This window comes from Pleurodeles waltl, chromosome 9 (genome assembly GCF_031143425.1).
Source record: "Pleurodeles waltl isolate 20211129_DDA chromosome 9, aPleWal1.hap1.20221129, whole genome shotgun sequence".
Classification (NCBI taxonomy): domain Eukaryota; kingdom Metazoa; phylum Chordata; class Amphibia; order Caudata; family Salamandridae; genus Pleurodeles; species Pleurodeles waltl.
This window is the reverse complement of record NC_090448.1, coordinates 540,514,751-540,540,963: the sequence shown is the minus strand read 5'-3', so window position 1 is coordinate 540,540,963 and position 26,213 is coordinate 540,514,751. Positions and strand designations below refer to the sequence as shown.

Here is a 26,213-nt window from a genome sequence, read left to right as displayed (position 1 = left end):
CAAGAACTCCTGAGGACAGCGGCTCTGCTCCAAAGAAGAAACAACTTTGCAACAAAGAAACAAACTTTAAAGGACTGCACGTTTCCCGCCGGAAGCGTGAGATTTTCCACTCTGCACCCGACGCCCCCGTCTCGACCTGCGGAGAACCAACACTACAGGGAGGACTCCCCGGCGACGCCTGCAGAGGGAATCCAGAGGCTCCCCCTGACCACGACTGACTGCTTCTAACAACCCGACGCCTGTTAAAGACACTGTACCCGCAGCCCCCAGGACCTGAAGGATCCGACCTCCAGTGCAGAAGCGACCCCCAGGTGGCCCTCTCACTTGCCCAGGTGGTGGCTGCCCCGAGGAGCACCCCCCCCCCCCCCCTTTGCCTGCCTGCTTCGCTGAAGAGACCCCCGGGTCTCCCATTGAACTCCATTGCAAACCCAACGCCTGTTTGCACTCTGCACCCGGCCGCCCCCGTGCCGCTGAGGGTGTACTTTTTGTGCTGACTTGCGTCCCCCCGGGTGCCCTACAAAACCCCCCTGGTCTGCCCTCCGAAGTCGCGGGTACCTACCTACTGGCAGACTGGAACCGGGGCACCCCTTCTCCATTGAAGCCGATGCGTTTTGGGCACCACTTTGACCTCTGCACCTGACCGGCCCTGAGCTGCTGGTGTGGTAACTTTGGGGTTGCCCTGAACCCCCAACGGTGGGCTACCTTGGACCAACCTTTGAACCCTGTAGGTGGTTTACTTACCTGCAAAGCTAACAAACACTTACCTCCCCCAGGAACTGTTGAAATTTGCACTGTCAAGTTTTAAAATAGCTTATTGCCATTTTTGTGAAGACTGTACATGCTATTTTGCTGATTCAAAGTTCCTAAGATACCTAAGTGAAGTACCTTTCATTTGAAGTATTGATTGTAAATCTTGAACCTGTGGATCTTAAAATAAACTAAGAAAATATATTTTTCTATACAAAAACCTATTGGCCTGGAATTGTCTATGAGTGTGTGTTCCTCATTTATTGCCTGTGTGTGTACAACAAATGCTTAACACTACCCTCTGATAAGCCTACTGCTCGACCACACTACCACAAAATAGAGCATAAGGATTATCTCTTTTTGCCACTATCTTACCTCGAAGGGGAACCCTTGGACTCTGTGCTTGCTATTTCTTACTTTTAAATAGTACATACAGAGCCAACTTCCTACAAACATTCTTCTAGACGTCTCCCAGTCAGGATTCCGCAAAAACCACAGCACGAGACAGCCCTCATTGCCTGCACCGACGACATCAGTACCAGGCTAGACAAAGGTGAAACAGTTAACCTCATCCTCCTCGATCTCTCTGCAGCCTTTGACACCGTATGTCACCAAACCCTCCGCACACGCCTCTTCAACGCCAGAATTTGCCACAAAGCCCTGGACTGGCTCACCTCCTTCCTCTCGGAGAGGACACAAAGAGTTAGTCTCCCCTGTTCCGTCAAAGGCCACCAAAACCATCTGCGGAGTCGGCCAGGAATCCTCACTCAGCCCCACCCTCTTCAATATCTACATGGCCCTGCTAGCCAACATTGTCCGATCCCACGGCCTCAACATCATCTCCTACGCTGACGACATCCAGCTCATCCTCTCCCTCACAAGGAACCCCGCAACCGCCAAGAACAACCTCCACACCAGCCTTCTCGTTATTGCCAAATGGATGACAGCAAGACACCTCAAGCTGAACTCAGAAAAAAACGAGATCATCTTTGGCCCCAACAAGTCAGCATGGGATGACTCCTGGTGGACAGCCACCCTCGGGTCACCCCCAACACCAACCACCCACCCACACAACCTCGGCTTCATACTAGACTCTTCACTCTCCATGACCCAGCAAGTCAACGCCATCTCGTCCTCATGCTTCAACACCCTTTGAATGCTCTGCAAGACCTTCAGGTGGATTCCCGTAGAAACCAGAAGAATGGTCACCCACGCCTTTGTTAGCAGCAGACTGGACCACGGCAACAACGGCCAAGCTCCCCAAAAAAACTCCAGCACATCCAGAACACACCTCAGCACGTCTCATCCTCAATCTCCCTCACCATGAACACATCTCTGCCCACCTCAAGGACCTCCACTGGCTACCCATCGACAAACGGATCGTCTTCAAAATCCTAATCTACGCTCACAAAGCTCTCCACGACACCGGACCAGCGTAAGTCGACGATCGACTCAACTTCCACATCCCGACATGCCAGCTCTGCCAACCTCGCCCTCGCAACAGTCCCTCGCTTCCACTGTACCACAATCGGCGGCAGATCCTTCTCCCACCGTTCAGACAAAATCTCGAACGCACTCCCCGCCAATCTACGCAAGACGCAAGACCCAAGACCCAAGACCTCCTGACCTTCAGGAAGCACCTTAAGACCAGTAGCACCCTCCCCCCCCCCATCAGCGCCTTGAGACCCTTCCGAGTGAGTAGCGCGCTCAACAAATAGTTTGATTGATTAACACTGGTTGGTGCACCATGCCACAAATTTATGCCAACAACAGACGTATACAGTTTTGGTAGAGGGATGCCTGGCTGCAAAGATAACATCACAGACTTTGGGTGGAAGATCAAAAGTCGTCAACTGGCGCCTCTCAATCGCCATGCATGAAGGCGGAGACTGGACAGGTTCGGGTGGAGAATCGTCCCCTGCTGCTGCGACAGAAGATCCGCCCAAAGAGGCAGTCTGAGTGGAGGATCGATGGCCATACTCAATAGCTCTGGATACCATACTCTCCTGTGCCCAGTCCGGAGCCACCAGGAGGACTTGGGCCGGGTCATTCCTGTTCTTCTTGAGAACTCTGGCCTCCATTGTGCCTTTCCGCCTATACCACTTCCGCCCAGAGTTCCACTAGAGACGAAAAGAGTCTCAGAGCGAGTGCCCCCTTGGAAACATCTACGCGCAAAACAACTGACATTGCGCATTCTCTGCGGAGCCGAACAGATCTAACCATGGCTCTCCCTACTGCTGAAAGTGACCTTTGCGCCACCTCCGGATGGAGACTCCATTCATGATCGGCTGTGCAATGACGGACGAGTTTGTCCGCTCTAGCGTTGTGAGAACCCACCAGATGTTGAACCACCAGGGTAATGCCCTGATGTCCAGCCATGTCCAGAGACATAGTGCCTTCTGACAAAGGGTCCAGGACCCTACTCTGCCCTGCTTTTTGCAGAACCACATGGCGGTAGTATTGACAGTGAACACCTGCACTACCTTCCCTTTGAGAGAGGGAAGAAATGATATCAACGCAAGCCTGGAGCTCCAGAAGATTGATATGGAGCCCAGACTCCGCCGGAGACCAGAGGCCTCTGATCTCCGCCTCTCCCATGTGGACGACCCAACCCAGAACCGACATATCTGTCACTATAGATGGAGCTGGCTGGGGAAGGGAGAGGGATCTGCCGGGGACCCAATGCGGATTCCAAAGCCACCACTGCAGGTCTTCCACCGTCTTCTCCGAGATCTGGACCATGTCGGAGAGATTCCCCTGATTCTGTGCCCATTGGAACTTCAAGTCCCACTGCAGAACCCGCATATGCCATCTGGCATGTGTCACTAGCAGGATGCAGGAGACCATGAGGCCTAGCAGCGCCCAGTCAATCTCAATGAAAACCAAAACAGAGGCTGAAAGATCAGAATCATAGCCTGAATTTCTTGGACTCGCTTTTTAGGAGGATAAGCCCGAAACTGCACTTTGTCCAGAACAGCTCCGATGAAAGGGGGTGTCTTAGAGGGACTCAGGTGTGACTTTGGCATGTTTATAGTGAACCCCAGCGTGTGCAGGAGGCTTGCCGTAGTCTGAAGGTGGGAGAAGACTTTCTGGGGCAAGTCCGTCTTCAAAAGCCAGTCATCGAGATAGGGGAAGACTAAGACAAGTCTCTCCAAGACAGTCTGCTTTGACTCCAAAAGAGACAGGAGCCATCAAAGGGCATGTCCATGAGAGACTGTTGGACATCCCTGAAAAACCATTAGTACGCATTCAGGTGGGCATCTCAAGGCCACTGTCGTAGCAACCAATCTGCCCAGAGTCAGTTGTGTCCAGCCCACATCAGATTGTGAACTTCACCACATCTCATCCATTGTTGACAGCTTGGGAGACGATAGCACAGGCTTCCTCCAGTATCTGAGACAGGACTTGCGCAACTGTATCCCAGAGAGTGGGTATAGCGTCCCAAAAGGCATGCGGTGTTCACAGATCGCAGCGCGAGACTGGAGGAAGAAAACAACTTCTTCCTAAATTATTCCAGCCTTTTTGATTCCATATCCGGGGGTGAGGAAGGGAATATGCCTGAGGAAGAGGAAGCCTGGATGACAAGACTTTCAGGCGTGAGGTGTTGGGACGATGGCAGCCTGTGATGGTCCAAACCCAACAAAGGGGCCACAGTGAATAGGACTAAGTACCCAAAAGGACATCGGTAAGTGCTTCATTGAAGGATAAAAGGGGCTCAGATGTGGAAGCCCCTAGTTGAAGCACCTCCGTCAGGCAGTTGGACCTGACCTACAGTAGGTAGCTCTAGGCCAAGAACCTCGGCCGCCCTACTGACCACAATAGCGTAAGTCGCTCCCTCCGCCGTAGCCACAGTAGGAGACTACAGCATACCAGTGTCTGGAGAAGTGTCCAGTCCACAGACCTTGCCAAATTCGACCTGGGGTGAGTAGGCCCCATCAAAGGTAGAGGCAGCGTCGGCCAACACCGCTCCGACTCAGAGTCGTTCAGGGATAAGGGTCGGGTCAACGTCAATAGTGGGCACTACCGATGTCAGGAGGGTCGACAATCGACCCGGCATCGGGGAAGGTCTCAGTGGTGCAACCGGCCCCAGTGCGGATCTGTGACCGGATCCGGAGGGGACCTCTGTGGCTGAAGCCGAGGCTGCCGGCATGGAAACCGAAGGCCCATCAAACGAACCCCTTGGGCCCGAAGGCGCTGTATCGGGTCGGCCTGTCAAAGATGAGGCGCATGGCCTCATAGAATTCCTTAAGCTGGGCGGGGGGTCACTCCGGCTCCCGGAAACATGGGGAAGCACGGAGCGGACCCATATTCAGGCTCCGAGAATAGAGGTCTTGAGCATCGACGCTCCTCCCGCGTCGGCCGAGCGACGGGGCGAATTCGAAGTGCAGTGACACTGCTTCGACTTTTTTCTTACCTGCACCCTAAGATTTTGAGGAAAATGAGTTGTGGTGGCTCTGCGAACGGCCTCAAAACCTTCCTATCGAGCGAGACCGGGACCTATGCGGAGTCGAGCGCCGGGCCGCCAATGAGCTTGAGGGAACGCTCCCTCAAGGCCTTCGGGTGCATGGCCTGGCACTCTGAGCACGACTTCGGGTCATGGTCCTGCTCCAGACACCACAGACAAACCGGATGCAGATCCGTCACCATCATCATGCGGTGACAGTCATCGCACTGCTTGAACCCGTTCTTCGGGGACATTCGAAGCATCAAAAACTCACTTCAGAACTCAACAAAACAGTCGAAATAGGTCAAAAAGAGGCCATAGTAGCTCTTTCCGGATCAGCGCGTGGCGGGGAAAGAAAAGAACTGACGTCACTGCACTGAGGCAACATCTATGTAGTACTCCTGATGTCATAACGGCAACTACGATGCCAACGACGCCCATATAGTCGACCGATGCCACCTACCGACGCACAAGGGTACTGCTTGAAGAAAAATCTCCAGATCCAGTCTGACACCTGGGGGAAATTCTAAGGTATGGAATCTGCAACTAGAAGTCTATCAGATAGTCGTTGTCAAGTACATGTATGCAGTATATGTTTCTTTCCCATAGGATAATATTACGACACCAGACGTTCAACAGCACCTCTGCACCGGGAAGCACCAGAGCCAACCAAGATGACCTGTTGGTGCTGCCTTGGACCTTGCCTTATGCTTCACTGCAAAAGAACAGTCCTGTAAGTCACTGCCAAGTATTCCTATGCTGTATATGTTTCTTTTCCCATTGGATAACAGTACTGCAGTAAAGTCAATGCAAGTGTATTTGCTGTTTACTTCAAAATTGCCAACTTAAAAAAAAAAATACTTACCCAATAACTAATATCTTGGTGCTAAAAGATATAAAACATGTATTTTTCTAAATTGGTGCCCATCTCCTTATAGAATGTGTGTGTCTCTCTCATTTACTGACTGTGTTCATGCAGCAGATGTCAAACACTTTCCTTTGATTAGCCTGAGCTGCTCGACCACCATACAGCAAATAGAGCACTTGGGATTATAAAAAAAAGCCCTGTCCACTTCTAAGGGATAGCCTGGACTCTTTACACAGCTTACCGCTTTTTGGAATACTATATAAAAGAGCCAGATTCCTACAAACTAATTGTGTTATTTAGTAAAGTTTAGTATGGTTTACTGTAGAACCATTATGACCTTACCCAATGCATATAAATAAATGCAAATGTTGGCACATGCAAAGAATTGTTGGGTCAGTCTACACAATGACCTATTCCGTGTGAAAATGCTAAAAGTAAGAATAACCATTTTTCCCTCTTTCTAGGGATGGATTTACTGCTTTTGTTCCTTTTAGCAGCTAAACTCCCACCTTTGATAACTCCTAATACTTGAAAACATTTAACGTTGGGTTGTCTATTCTGACCCAACACCCCTCCCACACACAAAATCCACAGGGGGTGTTTAAAAAATAAATAAATAAACCTATGCTTGGAGCACAGATTAGAACAAGACTCCACAGCAGCAGTACTTAACCTGGAGTTTGAGACACTTACATAGGGGGTACACAACGGTTTTGAAAAACTAAAAATATTAGCAGATAAATACATTAAAAAAAGCAAAAAGTGAAACTGAAAATTTTAAAATGCTCTGTAAATATGATGGATTTTTAAGCTGCATGCTAAAAAGCAAGTTGGTATTGTTAGGTTGACTTGAGTGGAGAACTAGTGGCCTCAACGGTTGCACTGACAAAAACAGAGCAAGTAATAGCAGTAAAAAATAAAAAATAAAAAAAAAGACAAAGTCCTATGTTAGAGACTAGCATATCAGTCCATCTTTTAGAAACAAAAACAAATTTTGAAAAACGACAACCTCTAAAATATTTCACTGTGTGTGATGTATACTTGTTTCTGCATTTTGTTTACTTGTTTGTTTTAAGGTCCAATTAGAAGAAATTGCCTAGGACGGGGTCCCTGTCTTCAAGCAGTGATAAAGTAGGATTAAGGTGAATACAAAAGATAAGAATCACTGCACAAGAGCAATGTCATAAAATTATACTTACATTGTCGCACCCTCCGTGTTGATACACAAGTCGAAAAAGCTTAAACAGATTAAGGTCCTTGTAGCCTAAAACAGGTGGCTTATTGATGGGTGTACCTTGTGGGAAAAATGCATAGTGTTTAACACAACATCTACATGAAGTAACAGACAAAAGAAGTAGCGGACTGCTTATGGCAAACAAACCTTTTCAATTCAACAGATACTCAAGAATAGCTAAATAGGTAATTTTGTGCATTCTCTCAAAAGGATTAGTTATAAAACAGTTAAAGACAATCAGGTCATTGGTCTCAAGGCATTAGTCTGTCAAAGTTTTGAATAGGATTTAAGGTAACAGTGGTACTGAAATCGGCACCCATCGCACAACCCAGTAAGATGTGGTTCTAAATTTTGTGTCAGTACATCGGCCTCCATGTGAGTGCAGCACAAGATGGCAGTCTCCGTTGTGCTAGTCGAACAAGTTACTTACTTTCAGTAACACTCTTGAAGGTGGATACTCTAACTGCAGATTATCCACCTTGCAAATACCCGCAGATACCAGACTGGATCGAAAGAGTACAGGCATCAGAGCCACATATAACTACCAACCCAGCGTGCTGATGTCCATTTCTGCCTCAAAATTGTCTGCGCTGTCAGACATGGAGCCATAAAAACACAAAGATGACAGTATGACAGTGTGCAGATGTCTAGCTTGTGAACTTTAGGTGGAAAAGAGACCATTCCACAAAACAGGGAGGAGTGAGAGGTGGTGAGGAACCTGCTTTTAGGCAGAATATCCACCAGAAAGATCATTACTAAAGGTAAGTAACTAGGTACTCTGATGGATACTTCTAACCGAAGATTCCTCACCTTGTGAATAGATACCAAAGCATTCCCTTCTAAGGTCTGTGGAGTGGCTCAGACCAAAAGGTCCTGCAGGACCAAACGAGCAAAGTGCTCCTCCTGACAGACTGGACCATTAAGACAGTAGTGCTTCATAAATGTGCCAACATACACCCACGTAGCAGCCTGATAGATGTCCAAGACAGGCAACTGCACACAGCAACATAGTGGTAGAAGCTTTGGCTCTTGTGCAGCGAGCCCTTAAACTTTGGGGGCTGCTTCTTAGCTAGTGCCTATCTGATATTTATGCAGGGGACATCCATCCTGAAATTGTTCTTTTCTGCACCAACAGACTACATTTTTGTGGGGTTCGCAGGACCAAAGAATAATCATTTATCCGATGTTCTTTGGTGGGATCGAAATAGAAGCACAAAGCTCTTTTGGGATCCAACCAATGTAGTCTCTCTTCCTCTTTGGATGGATGAGGTGGAACAAAAAGCTGGAAGTGTGATAGACTGTGCAATTTACAACCGTAGAGAGGAACGCTGCCTTGTTCCTGAACACCAGTGTGTCTGAAAAGTTGGCGCATATGGTTGCTGGAAAACACAGTGTATGCAACTCACTCATGCGATAAGCTGCTATTGCTATGAGGAACAATATTTTCAATGTTAGAAGATTCAAAAGGCAACTAAGCACTGGCTCAAATGGAGTGCACATCAAGAATTTAAGGACCAAATTAAGGTCTCACTGTGATATCACAAAAGATCTGGGTTGAAAAATCATGGTTAATGAGGTAACCATAGAAAGGCTGAGAGGGCACCCAAGTATCCTGTGACAGTAGTCACAGCAAGTCATTCCTGCACTAGAAAGAAAACACACAACATAGGACAATTAATCTTCTAAGGGCTAATCTGCAGAGAGGTACACCAAGCGACAAACTCCTCCCAATGTCCAGCATGGATGCTCTAGGTGGATGCCGTTTGGCTAACAAGATGACATTCATTACCCCTGGAGGAAGATTAAAAGAAGTCAACAGTCGCCATTTAGTCTCTAAGCATGGATGTGTAGACCTCATAGGCCCAGTACATGACTCTGCCTTGTTGCTGCAAAAGAAGAACCTCCGAAAACAGCAGTCAGATCAGAGTACAGATACTCATGGCCAGACGTTTTGGGAATTACAATCTCCTGGACCAATTCAGGGCCATTAAGATGACTTGGGCCCTGTTTTTGATATTCAGAACCTTAGACAAGAGAGGTACAGGGCTTACAGAAATTCTGAGCTGCGCTTTACGCATTAAGTATCTGAGGATGGGTCGCCTTGGGTGCTCCAATGTGCAAAAGTTTGGACACTGCATGTTCTCAGCAGTGCAACCCCCCCCCCCCAAAAAAAAACACGTTTCTACCCATTGTCAGAAGACACCCTGTGCCGCTTTTGAGACTAATCACTATTCTTAAACTAAGTTTGTCCTCCTTAGCGTTTAAAGATCCTGCACAGTGGTGTATGCCCAGAGAAATGCCTTGCCGACTCAGTCAGTTACAGAGGCGCAGAGCCTGCCAGCCTAGGACCAATGACCCCACTCTACCCTACTTGTTGCAATACCACATGGCAGTGATGATGTGTGCAAGGTCCAGCATTAGTTCCCCCTTGAAGGACGGGAGGAAGACTTTCATTGCCAAATGAATCACTTGCAACTTTAACAAGTTTCCGCTGGAAACCAGAGTCGCCTGATTTCCACTTTACTCAGATGCCATCTACAACCCAGAAACGATGCAGTCATCATGACGGATTGCTCTCCATTCCCCACCCAGAACTGACAGTTACCAGTCCAAGTGCAGTCTAGCAACCACTACTGTAGATCATTAGCAGTCTCCTTTAACAGACTTCAGATCCCAATACAGAACCCGAATGTGCCACCTCACATGGCCCAGTTACAGCATACTGGAGGCTAGATGGCCAAAACGCTTCAGAGACACTCTCGGCTAGATCCAGGCCTAAGACGGAACCATTGGGCTATAATTCCAAATCTCCAGGGCTCGCTGAGGCAAAGCTCAAAACTGCACAGAATCCAAAATGGCTCTGATGAATGGGAAAGGTGCAAAGGTGTCAACTGTGACCTCTGTATGTTGACAGAGAACCCCAAAGATATGAGGAGGTTTGCTGATGTGTCTGGATGTGGTCCACAAATGACTGTTGCTGTGGTGTACGTGGCATGTGTGAAGGGGAAATCAGGAAAGTCAGGACATAACCATCCTGAACAATTTGAAGCACCTATCTGTCCGATGTAATGCTTTGCCAACCTTGGAGGTAATGCCTCATCCTGCCTCCAGCAGGAGGGCAAGCTAATGGGGTTTTAAAAAGGTCGTGGGGCAGGTTGGTATGTATGGAAGGGGTTGAGGCAGGAGACTGGGTACTACATTTCCCCTAGGTCCTAGGCGCTGGTGGAAAAATATTCAAACCCTAAGTGAAAAAAAGTTTGGGGAGAGCTCTGCTGTTGCAGAAGAGAGCCTGGCATAGCCTTTACTGACTTCCCTCTCTGATGTAAAGGAATGAAAAAGAACTGTTGGGGATACTGCTGCACTGCTACTGAAAAGCCAAGGACGCGCACTATGGCCTATGGTTTCTTTTGAAGCGCTATAGGGCCAAGTCGGCTTTGTCCTCCAGGAGGCATGTTCATCAGTGATGCCTCAGCATAAACATGAAAAACCTGTGGAACGTATCCATGTGTGGTGCCGAAAAACTATACTGGTACAGTACGGACTGTACTACCCAAGAAGTCGGTGGTATCCAGCCCAGATGTGATTACTTTGTTTAAAGAATTATTTATAATTTGCACAAATGTCTTCTGGGGCTGTGTGCAAGATCTCACTCAATGTCCCATAAGAAGTGCGAACAGAGTCCTAAGAGAAATTTAATTGATTGATCAGAGGGCGAGGTTGGCAGATAAGAACATTCTTTTGCCAAATGCCTCCATGTGTTTGGAATTCCTTCTGGAGGTATAGTAGGGATATATAGGATTCAACCTGCTTGAAGGAGGAGAGAGTGCCGCAGAACAGGTCTGCTGCATTGTAATCTGGATGGGTTGTGCCAGAGGTCAATGTTCGTGCAAACTTTGGTCAGGTGTGTGGCAGATTCATTTCAGAGTCCAAAAGGGCAATGCTTTCTTCCTCCGATGTCAGTGGTGTCACTGCTGGCGTTGTCGCGTGGGAGACAGGGGAGAATTTCAGCACCGGGTGAGAGGTATGCCCCCCGACTCGGGGGCAGAGTCCTGTTCAGATTTCACAGCGGGGTCAAGAGGCACAGAGATTGCTTTGGGATTAGACCTGTCGGCAGCAGTCTGATTGGAGGCCTCCTTGGGGCCAATAGGCTCGCCAGAAGGGTGCCAAATATGTACATCATTGCTTTTTGAAGGCCTTGGTCTGTTGTGACGTTTCTGATGGACTTGTGAATCCAGGGTTTGTCTGGATGAGCTGAGGGATTGGATCTTTGGTGGGGACAGGGAATGAGATTGGGAGGCATCCTGATGTTAAAGATTTATTGAGCATGGCAGAAAGAAGGGTTGGTCACGTTTTGACTTATTATTCTTTTTTCTTTGATTTCGACTTACCTGGTGACTTGGAATGGGAATTTGTTGCTCCTCAACAGCCCTGAGTACGTGTCATCAATTTCAAGCGAGACTGGCCTTTATAGGACTTCTGATTGAGATTGGTGATGTGGACCCTGGCCCTGCAGTCGCGATGGCCTTCGCGTTCAACCCGACGCCTCGGTTTAATAACTAAGTGGTGTGATGTACCTGTCCACCACAGAGCAACCTAGTGAGGGCTTGCCATAGACATTTGTATGTTACAGTCCTTGCAGGGTTTGAAGCCTGTAGTTTTAGGGGGGAACCATTTCCCATGCATACTGTGTGAAATTTGGAAATCATTTTCCGTCACATGACAGAAAAACAAAGGCGCTAGCGCCAGATCTGTGTCCATAAGCTCAGAAAGAAATAAAATTATGCCAGTGCATAGGGGTGGTGGTTATATGTGGCTTCGCTGTTACTTCTGGGGCTGGATGGAACTGCACGTTGCCACCTGCCGGTGCATGAGGTAACTTGAGAAAAATCTCCAGATCTAGTCTACCACCTTGGGGTTTTCACAAAGTGAGGAGTATATGGTTAAAGTATCCATCAGAATGAGTTACCACAAAGATTAATCATCTTGCACACACACTTATCTGTCCACCTGCCTGAAACTACTGCACCAGGTGGATGAGGTTAGCAAACAGATGCTATTTAAGATCGGGTTTACCCTGATGCAGTCAAACCCACCTCTTTCCTGTTCTGGGAGCTGGATATCTTCCCTGGCTATAAAAGCTTTAACACAACTGAACAAATTCCCACCTGAGCTCAATCAATCAAGTATTCTTGCAGCTGGGGACAGAAGACCACAAAAAACGGTCATTAACAAGGATGTTTAGCCCGTCTTAGCCTTCAAATGATTAAACACACTGGCTTATTCAACAAGTTCTTTGTACAACACAGGGTCCACAATGAGGAGGCCAGTGCTGCAGTCCAAGAAAGACCTCTGCATGGTTGCCATTCTCCCAACAGACTGGGCCAGAGTATAAGAAACTCAATGGAACTAAATTCCTGCTTATACAAGGAGAGAAGGAAGATCTAGATGTTTGCTAGAGAGGCTGGACTGCACCAGCTAGTAGAAATAGCTTTGTCAACTGGCCTCAGTTCAGCTGGGCCCATCTAAGGACCCTAGATGAACTGTCAACTCAAAAGACTAGACTGCCCACTTCAAAGGGGCATCGACAACTGGCTAAAGAATCACCTAGAACAACACTGAGTATCCTGGTTTTCTCTTGTGGGCAGATGCCTCGTTTGCAGTGGTGAGTAGATGGGTACGGGGAATTTTTGGTATATAAGGTTACCAACACCATTCAATCCGAGGACTTTTTTTTTTTAGGGTTGACACATTTTATTCAAACATACTTGCTTCTCACACGTGGCTAGAGCAAAAGGCTCTGGGTACCAGTATTCCCAGCTTCTATCTGGCTAATTAACAACAAATATTTCTAAAGGATCTGAAATCTTCTTAAAAGATGCAAAGCATCCCTCACTGAAAAAAAATAATAGGGCTCAACGTTACCTGGATTTCTAGCATGTAGCACAGATCTTTAATGTTTTTGCTAGGTCTCTGGGGAAAAGTTGCTGGGGGCAGTCAAATGAGCTGCCTGCAACACTTGAAGGTAATTGAGATAATGATTCAATCAGGTTTGCTGCTGTCAACCATTTTCATGGTTAACACCCAAAACAGAAGAAAAAATATTGCTGTGTAGTTCTCCCCATCTGGGTATATAAGCTCTGGGTGAGAAGAAGCAATTACAAGCTAGTGGCAGATACGATGCCTTGAGGAAACACTGATCACATCAGGTTCTGGCCAGTTTATGATCTCAACTCCCTTGGTCATGATGCAAACCCATTAATCTATTGCGGCCCAAATTCATGGGAGATTTTTTTTTTTTTTTTTTTAAATGAAGTGCCAGGTACAACATAATCAAAATTGCCATTCAGTTTTTTCACAGGAACTCTGCAGCCTCCCACATTATGAACCACTGTCTGTGCTCAGTGAAGAATTGCATTAACTTGAAATTATCGATTCGGTGCAAGTTGTAGGCCTGGGTGCATGACTGGCTACTAACCACCACTTCAATAAACAAACAGATCACTCAGTAGCAGCGAGTGCCTTGAATCCAGCAACAAACTAGTGTTCTTCAGGATTGGAGAGACATCTTGGCTTTGCCCTTTAGGACTGTCTATTCCAATATTCCAGTAACACTGAAGTCACAAACAGGATTAGTACACTCAGTTTGATGTTTACCGTAACTTCTTATGTAAGGGAATTGAGTTTTTTTCCTTGTTCCAACACCACCCATAGCTTCACATATAGACGCATCCCAGGAATATCGGCAACCAGGTGAATTGTATTATTAATTTCTGTATTGTGGCAGAACTGATTTGAGAAACTAGTGGAAGAGACTGAAACATACACCAAAGTCTTGGGATAAAGGTAATTTTGATACATGTAAACATAAATTAAGAGATCTCTAGTTCGCCTCACCATAAAGAGACACTTGCCTAGGTTATCCAACACATGTGGTACGTTACATTTAAATAGTTATCAATCTGAGGAGGGGAGCTAAATCCCCCAAATGTGTATGTTGGCCCCTAGATCAACTAAATCCTGCCATAGTGGTTGGCCTGTTACCCATGGGGGTGAGATATGTTCATACCAATTGATTTGGCACAGATAAACGAAGTGTGATGGCTCACTAACATTTTTGATTAGACTATGAAATATGGGTTTCTTTTGTCTTGAGTTATGAAGAAACACACAATCTGCAAATAAAGCAGACTTGTGATGCCTGGAGCTAAATTGTATGCTATGGGTGTTGGAATTGTTTTGTATATTACGTATGAGTAATTCCACTTACGGTGCAAAGAGATGGGATGAGACAGGGCAGTCCTACCGAGTTCCTCTAATCAGCACTATGTGTCAAAAATGTCCAACTTACATTTATCTTGCTTCTTCAGCGTTGGTAGCTAGCCAATATAAGGGTCTTCATACTTTGAACCTGAACTGTTTTGCTCAGCAATCTAGAAGGCAACCCCCATTCAACTACGTTGAATGCTTTCTTAGCAGCCAAGGTGAGAAAAGACATTCATTGCCATTTCTTCAGCAATATTTATTACAGCAAGAGCTAATTTGATGTTGTCCCAGATTTGACTATCTTTGACAAACCAGATCAGCACTGAAAAATTAAGGTTGGCAATACAGGATTTAACTGCATAAATCTAATCAAGATTTAGTAGTGATATCATTAGGAAGGAGATGCAGGACTTCTCACCTAAGTAGCATGAACAATACAGAATCGGTCATTATATCCATCACCATTCTGGATTAAATTATAAACCTTAGGTAAGGGACTTCTGGGATGCTTTACAGACAGATAGTAAAGGCATGAAATCAAGGCGCCTTACTGTCAGACACATTACGAATGACACCTCTCTGTGGTTCTTTAGAAAAAGGGTATTTTTAATGAGGTTAGCTCTTCTCAATTATGGGGAAGGAACTGAAAATCCACCAGGTATTCATTAGCCCAAGAACTGTCCACTCCTTAGAGAATATACAAAATATACAAGGTGTTGTAACAGTCATTAAAAACAAGTAAAATCTTGTCAGTTCCTTTTTGTAATGTGTACTCATTATAGAGTATTAATTGCTTGTGGTTGTTGGAGTCTAATGTCTAAAGCTTATACCATAAACATTGTTAAAATTTTGCATGTCATGACGGCCATTAATCAATATCTAGAAACTTTCGTTCACCCATCCTCAGTGCTCCTTCGCCCTTGAGTTTTACCTCTAACTGTGCACAGCACACTATGGGTACTGAACATGACTCTCTACCACACAGTCTACAGAAGACCCCTGCAAGGCACTGTCTTAAACAACCCGCAATGCCAAGTGCTTAAGTACGTAGCCTCTAGTAATGCACAAAGGATTCAAAATTAATGTTGTGGCATTTGGCGATTGTAGGAAGTTGGCTCTGTATGTGCTATTTCAAAGTAAGGAATAGCATGCACAGAGTCCAAGGGTTCCCCTTAGAGGTAAAATAGTGGTAAAAAGAGATAATACTAATGCTCTATTTTGTGGTAGTGTGGTCGAGCAGTAGGCTTATCCAAGGAGTAGTGTTAAGCATTTGTTGTACATACACATAGACAATAAATGAGGTACACACACTCAGAGACAAATCCAGCCAATAGGTTTTGTTATAGAAAAATATATTTTCTTAGTTTATTTTAAGAACCACAGGTTCAAATTTAACATGTAATATCTTGTTTGAAAGGTATTGCAGGTAAGTACATTAGGAACTTTGAATCATTTCAATTGCATGTATACTTTTCAAGTTATTCATAAATAGCTATTTCAAAAGTGGACACAGTGCAATTTTCACAGTTCTTGGGGGAGGTAAGTATTTGTTAGTTTTACCAGGTAAGTACGACACTTACAGGGTTCAGTTCTTGGTCCAAGGTAGCCCACCGTTGGGGGTTCAGAGCAACCCCAAAGTTACCACACCAGCAGCTCAGGGCCGGTCAGGTGCAGAGTTCAAAGTGGTGCCCAAAACACATAGGCTAGAATGGAGAGAAGGGGGTGCCCCGGTTCCGGTCTGCTTGCAGGTAAGTACCCAAGTCTTCGGAGGGCAGACCAGGGGGGGTTTTGTAGGGCACCGGGGGGGACACAAGCCCACACAGAAATTTCACCCTCAGCGGCGCGGGGGCGGCCGGGTGCAGTGTTAGAACAAGCGTCGGGTTCGCAATGTAAGTCAATGAGAGATCAAGGGATCTCTTCAGCGCTGCAGGCAGGCAAGGGGGGGCTTCCTCCGGGAAACCTCCACTTGGGCAAGGGAGAGGGACTCCTGGGGGTCACTTCTGCAGTGAAAGTCCGGTCCTTCAGGTCCTGGGGGCTGCGGGTGCAGGGTCTTTTCCAGGCGTCGGGACTTAGGTTTCAGAGAGTCGCGGTCAGGGGAAGCCTTGGGATTCCCTATGCAGGCGGCGCTGTGGGGGCTCAGGGGGGACAGGTTTTGGTACTCACAGTCGTAGAGTAGTCCGGGGGTCCTCCCTGAGGTGTTGGTTCTCCACCAGCCGAGTCGGGGGTCGCCGGGTGCAGTGTTGCAAGTCTCACGCTTCTTGCGGGGAGTTGCAGAGTTCTTTAAAGCTGCTTCTTGAAACAAAGTTGCAGTCTTTTTGGAGCAGATCCGCTGTCCTCGGGAGTTTCTTGTCGTCGTCGAAGCAGGGCAGTCCTCAGAGGATGCAGAGGTCGCTGGTCCCTTTGGAAGGCGTCGCTGGAGCAGAGTTCTTTGGAAGGCAGGAGACAGGCCGGTGAGTTTCTGGAGCCAAGGCAGTTGTTGTCTTCTGGTCTTCCTCTGCAGGGGTTTTCAGCTAGGCAGTCCTTCTTGTTGCAGGAATCTAATTTTCTAGGGTTCAGGGTAGCCCTTAAATACTAAATTTAAGGGCGTGTTTAGGTCTGGGGGGTTAGTAGCCAATGGCTACTAGCCCTGAGGGTGGGTACACCCTCTTTGTGCCTCCTCCCAAGGGGAGGGGGTCACAATCCTATCCCTATTGGGGGAATCCTCCATCTGCAAGATGGAGGATTTCTAAAAGTTAGAGTCACCTCAGCTCAGGACACCTTAGGGGCTGTCCTGACTGGCCAGTGACTCCTCCTTGTTGCTTTCTTTGTTCCCTCCAACCTTGCCGCCAAAAGTGGGGGCCGTGGCCGGAGGGGGCGGGCAACTCCACTAAGCTGGAGTGCCCTGCTGGGCTGTGACAAAGGGGTGAGCCTTTGAGGCTCACCGCCAGGTGTTACAGCTCCTGCCTGGGGGAGGTGTTAGCATCTCCACCCAGTGCAGGCTTTGTTACTGGCCTCAGAGTGACAAAGGCACTCTCCCCATGGGGCCAGCAACATGTCTCTAGTGTGGCAGGCTGCTGGAACTAGTCAGCCTACACAGACAGTCGGTTAAGTTTCAGGGGGCACCTCTAAGGTGCCCTCTGGGGTGTATTTTGCAATAAAATGTACACTGGCATCAGTGTGCATTTATTGTGCTGAGAAGTTTGATACCAAACTTCCCAGTTTTCAGTGTAGCCATTATGGTGCTGTGGAGTTCGTGTTTAACAAACTCCCAGACCATATACTCTTATGGCTACCCTGCACTTACAATGTCTAAGGTTTTGTTTAGACACTGTAGGGGTACCATGCTCATGCACTGGTACCCTCACCTATGGTATAGTGCACCCTGCCTTAGGGCTGTAAGGCCTGCTAGAGGGGTGACTGACCTATACTTGCATAGGCAGTGAGAGGCTGGCATGGCACCCTGAGGGGAGTGCCATGTCGACTTACTCGTTTTGTTCTCACTAGTACACACAAGCTGGCAAGCAGTGTGTCTGTGCTGAGTGAGAGGTCTCCAGGGTGGCATAAGACATGCTGCAGCCCTTAGAGACCTTCCTTGGCATCAGGGCCCTTGGTACTAGAAGTACCAGTTACAAGGGACTTATCTGGATGCCAGGGTCTGCCAATTGTGGATACAAAAGTACAGGTTAGGGAAAGAACACTGGTGCTGGGGCCTGGTTAGCAGGCCTCAGCACACTTTCAATTGTAAACATAGCATCAGCAAAGGCAAAAAGTCAGGGGGCAACCATGCCAAGGAGGCATTTCCTTACAGCGATGACATGTTAAATACCCAGGATATCCTTTTTTATTCCTATATGACTTTGAAACTTGTTGTTTAGGATTTTGAGTTCATTTTTCTTTTTTTATTTATGGGGCTGCGAACAGTGGAATCATTTTCAATCCCTTGAACATGTGGCCTGGTCACTTTATTTGGGATGTCCTCACACTGACCTCATATGGCCAACAATATTTTGAAGGTGTGGTTGCAAACTAGGACCTTCAAATCAAATTTCTACTCGTGAACTAGTTCATGCCTGTCAAGATCGGCCAAATTGTCACGTGAAAACTTCTCAAAAACAGCTGAACTGTTTTACAGCAAGCTAAAAACCAAAGAACCCAAATTGGGCCAATCTATTTTATGTTCCAAGTTTGGTGTAAACCTGTCCAGCAATTGGTACATGTTTCAGCAGAATTATCTCATGAAACTGATTAGCAACTAAAGCTTGGACAGCCCCAAACACCACAACCACTCTCCTCCTTTTCTATTCTCTCCTCATGACCAATCTGAAATTGTACACAATCTGTGTCTTTTCGTGCAAATTTATCTAATTGGGAAAAATATTTACTATCAAACAACAATTTTCTTATTTACTAATGACCTTAACCAAATTACAGAGTCTTATTTGCAGATAGATTATAGTCACTGTCACAACTTTGCTCCAAGGACACCCACATTGGCTACTAAAGGTGATTTTCCAAACACCTTGTGAATGAGGATTATGGTTATGGTCTAAAATCGGTTTAGTGGCATGAAGTGCTGCAGATTCGCATGCTTTGCATAGTCCACCATCTAGTGTTGGGCTCGGAGTGTTACAAGTTATTTTAATCCGATGAAGGTTTTTTTGAGTCACGAGATCGAGTGACTCCTCCTCTCGGTGACAGTGCGTATGGGCATCAAGTCCTTTGTTAGATTTTTTTCCCCGCAGGATGGTGAAGTAAGGGGTGAGGAATTGTATATGTACATATATATAGTAAGTAAAGAAGATGTCCATGCAAAGTATATACATATTTACTTAAAGTACCACAATGGTGACAAGCTTCCGGGGAGGGTGCACGTGAATCTGCAGCACCACATGCCATGAACAGATGTACACTAGGTAAGTGACATTTTGGGTTCAATGGCATGTGTAGCTGCAGATACACATGCTTTGCATAGACTGAAAAGCAGTCCCACCCTAAATAAGCGGTGGCTAGCCTGCTGGAGGAGTTTGAAATAGTGTTTTTAAGCACTGCTTGACCAACATTTGCTTGATTGCGAGATAGCACATCCACACAGTAATGTTTAGTAAATGTGTGTGGTGTGGACCATGTAGCTGCTTTACATATGTCTGCCATTGGTATATTTCCTAAGAATGCCATTGGAGCTCCTTTCTTTCTAGTAGAATGTGCTTTATGACTTACTTATAGTTGCCTTTTAGCTTTAAGATAGCAAGTTTGAATATACTTTACTATTCATGTGGTCAATCCTTGTTTTGAAATAGGGTTACTGTTATGAGGCTGTTGAAAAGCCACAAAATTGTTCTGATTTTCTAAAATCTTTTGACTGTCTATATAATACATGAGAGCTCTTTTGAGATCAAAAGTGTGGAGAGCTTTCAGCAAATTAATCTGGCTGTGGAAAGAGGACTGGCAATTCCACTGACTGACTGATGTGAAATGATAGAAATTTTAGATTTGTCGTAAGTACTATTTTGCGTTTGTGAATTTGGAAGAAAGATTCTTCTAAAGTGAATGCTTGAATTTCACTTACTCTCCTTAAGGAGTGCAAGAATGCATGGGTTCAAATGGTGGACCCATAAGCTTTGTGAGCACAATGTTAAGATTCCTGGCAGGAGCTGGTGGAGCTCTAGGTGGAATAACTCTTTTAAGGCCTTCCATAAAAACTTTTATGACAGGAATTCTAAACAAAGAGGTATGCTGTCTGTTTTGGAGGTAGGCTGATGTTGCTGGTCAATGAATCTGAATGGATTAATATGCAAGATTTGCTTTTTGTAGGTAAAGCAAATAACATGCAATATCCTGTACTGATGCTTTAAGTGGATCAATGTTTTTGAGTTGACAGTAATATACAAAAAGTTTCCATTTAGCTACACAGCACTCCCTGGTTGTAGGTTTACGTCCTTCCCTTAGAATGTCCATACATTCTGATAGGAGCTGTAGATACCCAAACTGACTTCAGGAGCCAAATCACCAGGTTGAGCATACTGGGATTGGGATGCCTGATTTGACCTTTCTTTTGGGTCAATAGGTCTGGTCTGTTTGGAAGCTTGTGATGTGGTTCTACAGATAGATCCAATAGTATTGTGTACCAGTGTTGACGTGCTCACATGGGAACTATAAGTATCATAGTGAGGGAAGTGTCATGGATGTTGTTGACCAGAAACGGAATTAGTGGAAGAGGGGGAAAAGCATAAGCACATATCCCAAATTGATCCACACGGCATTGCCCTTGGACCGAGGGTGTGGGTATTTGGATGCAAAGTTTGGTCATTTTGCGTTTTTTGCTTGTTGTGAAAAGGTATATGTTTGGTGTTCCCCACATATGAAAGTACTGTTGAATTACTTGTGGGTGAATCTCCCATTAGTGTATTTGTTGCTGCATCCTGCTTAAGAGGTCCGCTAGTTGGTTGTGTATCCCTGGTGTATACTTTGCTAGTAGGTGAACGCGATTGTGAATTGTCTACTTCAAAATTGTTTGAGCTTGAAGGGACAACACGTTTCTGCAGATAGTACACTGTTGTCATGTTGTCTGTCCTTATTAACACTGTTCTGCTTGTGATCTGTGGCTGGAATACTTTGAGTGCCAAGAACACTGCCAGCAATTCCAAGTGGTTCATGTGGTAAGTCTGCTGTACTGAGTCCCATTCTCACTGTATCGTAAGATTGTTGAGAGGGGCTCCCCAACCGGTCATTGATGCATCTGTAGTGATTATGGTCTGTGGCACAGGGTTCTGAAATGGCCGCCCTTTTGGTAAGTTGGTGTGATTCCACCATTGCAGAGTGTTGTAAGTCTGGCAGTCCAACAACACTAGATTGTGAAGTTGACGCTGAGCCTGAGACCATTGTTGTGAAAGACACCGTTGCAGGGGTCTGATGTTTAGACGTGCATTGGGTACTATTGCTATGCACAATGCCATCATTCCCACAGTTCCATGATAAATCTTACTGAGCAAAGTTGATTGTATTGTAGCTGTGATATGAGATTGTGGAAAGCTTGAATTCTTTGCGGGTTTGGGTACCCTAATCCTGATTGAGTGTTCAGAACTGCTCCCAGATTCGGTTATATTTGCGCTGGTTGGAGATGAGATTTTTGGTATTCGATTGTGAACCCTAGACTGTGTAGGGTATCGATTGTGTATTGTATGTGCTGTTGAGAGGTTTGAATGGTGCTGGCTTTTATGAGCCAGTCGTACAGATAGGGAAATACATGTATATGTTGCCTTCTGAGGTATGCTGTAACCAGTGCGAGGCATTTGGTGAATACCCCAAAAGGTAGCACTTTGAACTGGTAATGCTTGCCTGCTATCACAAATCTCGGGTATTTGCGATGTGCTGGATGTATGGGAATGTGAAGGTAAGCATCTTTTAGATCTAATGCGGTCATGTAATCCTGTTTTTGTATTAGGGGAATGACATCTTGAAGAGAAACCGTGTGCAAATGCTCTGAGAGGATCTACTGACTGAGAGGTCCGAGATCTAGAAATGGTCAGAGTGTACCATTTTTTTTGGTATAAGGAAGTATAGAGAAAATACTCCTTTCTGTTGTTGAGCTACAGGTACCACTTTTATTGCACCTTTGAGTAGAAGTGTAGGAAAATGGATCCTCATTGCAGTTACCCCACCCCCACCCCCCTTTTGCTTGATAGTGATACTGACTTGACTGCGAAGTGTGCTTTGATCCTGCTAACCAGGCCCCAGCACCAGTGTTCTTTCACTTAAAAATGTACAATTGTTTCAACAATTGGCACACCCCTGGCACACAGATAAGTCCTTTGTAAAAGGTACCAGTGGTACCAGGGCCCGTGACCAGGGAAGGTCCGTAAGGGCTGCAGCATGTGTTGTGCCACCCTAAGGGACCCCTCACCTAACACGTGCACACTGCCGTTGCAGATTGTGTGTGTTGGTGGGAAGAAAAAGGCAAAGCCGACATGGCATCCCCCTCGGGATGCCATGCACACAAAATACTGCCTGTGGCATAGGTAAGACACCCCTCTAGCAGGCCTTAAAGCCCTAAGGCAGGGTGCACTATACCACAGGTGAGGGCATAGCTGCATGAGCAATATACCCCTACATTGTCTAAGTCCATTCTTAGACACTGTAAGTACAGTGTGGCCATATTAAGAATATATGTTCTGGGAGTTTGTCAAGATGAACTCCACAGCTCCTTAATGGCTACACTGAATATTGGGAAGTTTGGTATCAAACTTCTCAGAATAATAAACCCACACTGATGCCAGTGCTGGATGTATTACAAAATGCACACAGAAGGCCTTTTAGAGATGCCCCCTGTATTTTACCCAACCCTTCAGAGCAGGACTTACTGGTCTGTGCCAGCCTGCCACTGAGGGACGAGTTTCTGATCTCCTGGGGTGAGCACCTTTGTGCTCTCTGAGGCCATAAACAAAGCCTGCACTGGGTGGAGGGGCTTCACACCTCCCCCCTGCAGGAACCACAACACCTAGCAGTGAGCCTCAAAGGCTCAGGCTCCGTGTTACAATGCCCCAGGGCACTCCAGCTAGTGGAATTTTGCACTGTGTCCACTTTTAAAATAGCTTATTGCCATTTTTGCCACAACTGTGTACCTTACTGTCTTCATTCAAAGTTCTAAATTTACCTATGCCAAGTACCTTACCATTTATGTACTTACTTGAATCCTGAATATTGTGGTTCTAAAGTAAAGAAATGAAAATGTCACTTACCCAGTGTACATCTGTTCGTGGCATCAGTCGCAGTAGATTTGCATGTTCTGCAATAGCTCGCCATCTGGTGTTGGGCCGGAGTGTTACAAGTTGTTTTTCTTCGAAGAAGTCTTTCGAGTCACGGGACCGAGTGACTCCTCCTTTTGTCTCCATTGCGCATGGGCGTCGACTCCATCTTCGATTGTTTTTCCCCGCAGAGGGTGAGGTAGGAGTTGAATTGTAGTAATAGTGCCCATGTGCAGGAAGTTGGCTCTGTATGTGCTATTTCAAAGTAAGGAATAGCATGCACAGAGTCCAAGGGTTCCCCTTAGAGGTAAAATAGTGGTAAAAAGAGATAATACTAATGCTCTATTTTGTGGTAGTGTGGTCGAGCAGTAGGCTTATCCAAGGAGTAGTGTTAAGCATTTGTTGTACATACACATAGACAATAAATGAGGTACACACACTCAGAGACAAATCCAGCCAATAGGTTTTTATATAGAAAAATATCTTTTCTTAGTTTATTTTAAGAACCACAGGTTAAAATTCTACATGTAATATCTCATTCGAAAGGTATTGCAGGTAAGTACTTTAGGAACTTCAAATCATCAAAATTGCATGTATACTTTTCAAGTTATTCACAAATAGCTGTTTTAAAAGTGGACACTGTAAGGAAATGCCTCCTTGGCATGGTTGCCCCCTGACTTTTTGCCTTTGCTGATGCTATGTTTACAATTGAAAGTGTGCTGAGGCCTGCTAACCAGGCCCCAGCACCAGTGTTCTTTCCCTAACCTGTACTTTTGTATCCACAATTGGCAGACCCTGGCATCCAGATAAGTCCCTTGTAACTGGTACTTCTAGTACCAAGGGCCCTGATGCCAGGGAAGGTCTCTAAGGGCTGCAGCATGTCTTATGCCACCCTGGAGACCTCTCACTCAGCACAGACACACTGCTTACCAGCTTGTGTGTGCTAGTGAGGACAAAACGAGTAAGTCGACATGGCACTCCCCTCAGGGTGCCCTGCCAGCCTCTCACTGCCTATGCAGTATAGGTAAGACACCCCTCTAGCAGGCCTTACAGCCCTAAGGCAGGGTGCACTATACCATAGGTGAGGGTACCAGTGCATGAGCATGGTACCCCTACAGTGTCTAAACAAAACCTTAGGCATTGTAAGTGCAGGGTAGCCATGAGAGTATATGGTCTGGGAGTCTGTCACACACGAACTCCACAGCACCATAGTGGCTACACTGAAAACTGGGAAGTTTGGTATCAAACTTCTCAGCACAATAAATGCACACTGATGCCAGTGTACATTTTATTGTAAAATACACCACAGAGGGCACCTTAGAGGTGCCCCCTGAAACTTAACCAACTATCTGTGTAGGCTGACTGGTTTCAGCAGCCTGCCACACTAGAGACATGTTGCTGGCCCCATGGGGAGAGTGCCTTTGTCACTCTGAGGCCAGTAACAAAGCCTGCACTGGGTGGAGATGCTAACACCTCCCCCAGGCAGGAGCTGTGACACCTGGCGGTGAGCCTCAAAGGCTCACCCCTTTGTCACAGCCCAGCAGGGCACTCCAGCTTAGTGGAGTTGCCCGCCCCCTCCGGCCACGGCCCCCACTTTTGGCGGCAAGGCTGGAGGGAACAAAGAAAGCAACAAGGAGGAGTCACTGGCCAGTCAGGACAGCCCCTAAGGTGTCCTGAGCTGAAGTGACTCTAACTTTTAGAAATCCTCCATCTTGCAGATGGAGGATTCCCCCAATAGGGTTAGGATTGTGACCCCCTCCCCTTGGGAGGAGGCACAAAGAGGGTGTACCCACCCTCAGGGCTAGTAGCCATTGGCTACTAACCCCCCAGACCTAAACACGCCCTTAAATTTAGTATTTAAGGGCTACCCTGAACCCTAGAAAATTAGATTCCTGCAACTACAAGAAGAAGGACTGCCTAGCTGAAAAACCCCTGCAGAGGAAGACCAGAAGACGACAACTGCCTTGGCTCCAGAAACTCACCGGCCTGTCTCCTGCCTTCCAAAGATCCTGCTCCAGCGACGCCTTCCGAAGGGACCAGCGACCTCGACATCCTCTGAGGACTGCCCCTGCTTCGAAAAGACAAGAAACTCCCGAGGACAGCGGACCTGCTCCAAGAAAAGCTGCAACTTTGTTTCCAGCAGCTTTAAAGAACCCTGCAAGCTCCCCGCAAGAAGCGTGAGACTTGCAACACTGCACCCGGCGACCCCGACTCGGCTGGTGGAGATCCGACGCCTCAGGAGGGACCCCAGGACTACTCGGATACTGTGAGTACCAAAACCTGTCCCCCCTGAGCCCCCACAGCGCCGCCTGCAGAGGGAATCCCGAGGCTTCCCCTGACCGCGACTCCTTGAATCCAAAGTCCCGACACCTGGGAGAGACCCTGCACCCGCAGCCCCCAGGACCTGAAGGACCGGACTTTCACTGGAGGAGTGACCCCCAGGAGTCCCTCTCCCTTGACCAAGTGGAGGTTTCCCCGAGGAACCCCCCCCTTGCCTGCCTGCAGCGCTGAAGAGATCCCTAGATCTCCCATTGACTTCCATTACAAACCCGACGCTTGTTTCTACACTGCACCCGGCCGCCCCCGCGCCGCTGAGGGTGAAATTTCTGTGTGGACTTGTGTCCCCCCCGGTGCCCTACAAAACCCCCCTGGTCTGCCCTCCGAAGACGCGGGTACTTACCTGCAAGCAGACCGGAACCGGGGCACCCCCTTCTCTCCATTCTAGCCTATGTGTTTTGGGCACCACTTTGCACTCTGCACCTGACCGGCCCTGAGCTGCTGGTGTGGTGACTTTGGGGTTGCCCTGAACCCCCAACGGTGGGCTACCTTGGACCAAGAACTGAACCCTGTAAGTGTCTTACTTACCTGGTAAAACTAATCAAAACTTACCTCCCCTAGGAACTGTGAAAATTGCACTAAGTGTCCACTTTTAAAACA

General features: G+C 46.8%; 1 protein-coding gene across 1 annotated transcript in view; it reads right to left on the bottom strand.

Moving 5' to 3' along the window:
• Nucleotides 1–26,213, bottom strand: part of ARID4A (AT-rich interaction domain 4A) — a 360,940-nt gene that overhangs the window by 137,267 nt on the left and 197,460 nt on the right. Inside the window, exon 13 of the mRNA XM_069207594.1 lies at nucleotides 7,259–7,353. Within this exon, the coding sequence (XP_069063695.1) occupies nucleotides 7,259–7,353 (95 nt within the window). The remainder of the gene's footprint in view (nucleotides 1–7,258; nucleotides 7,354–26,213) is intronic.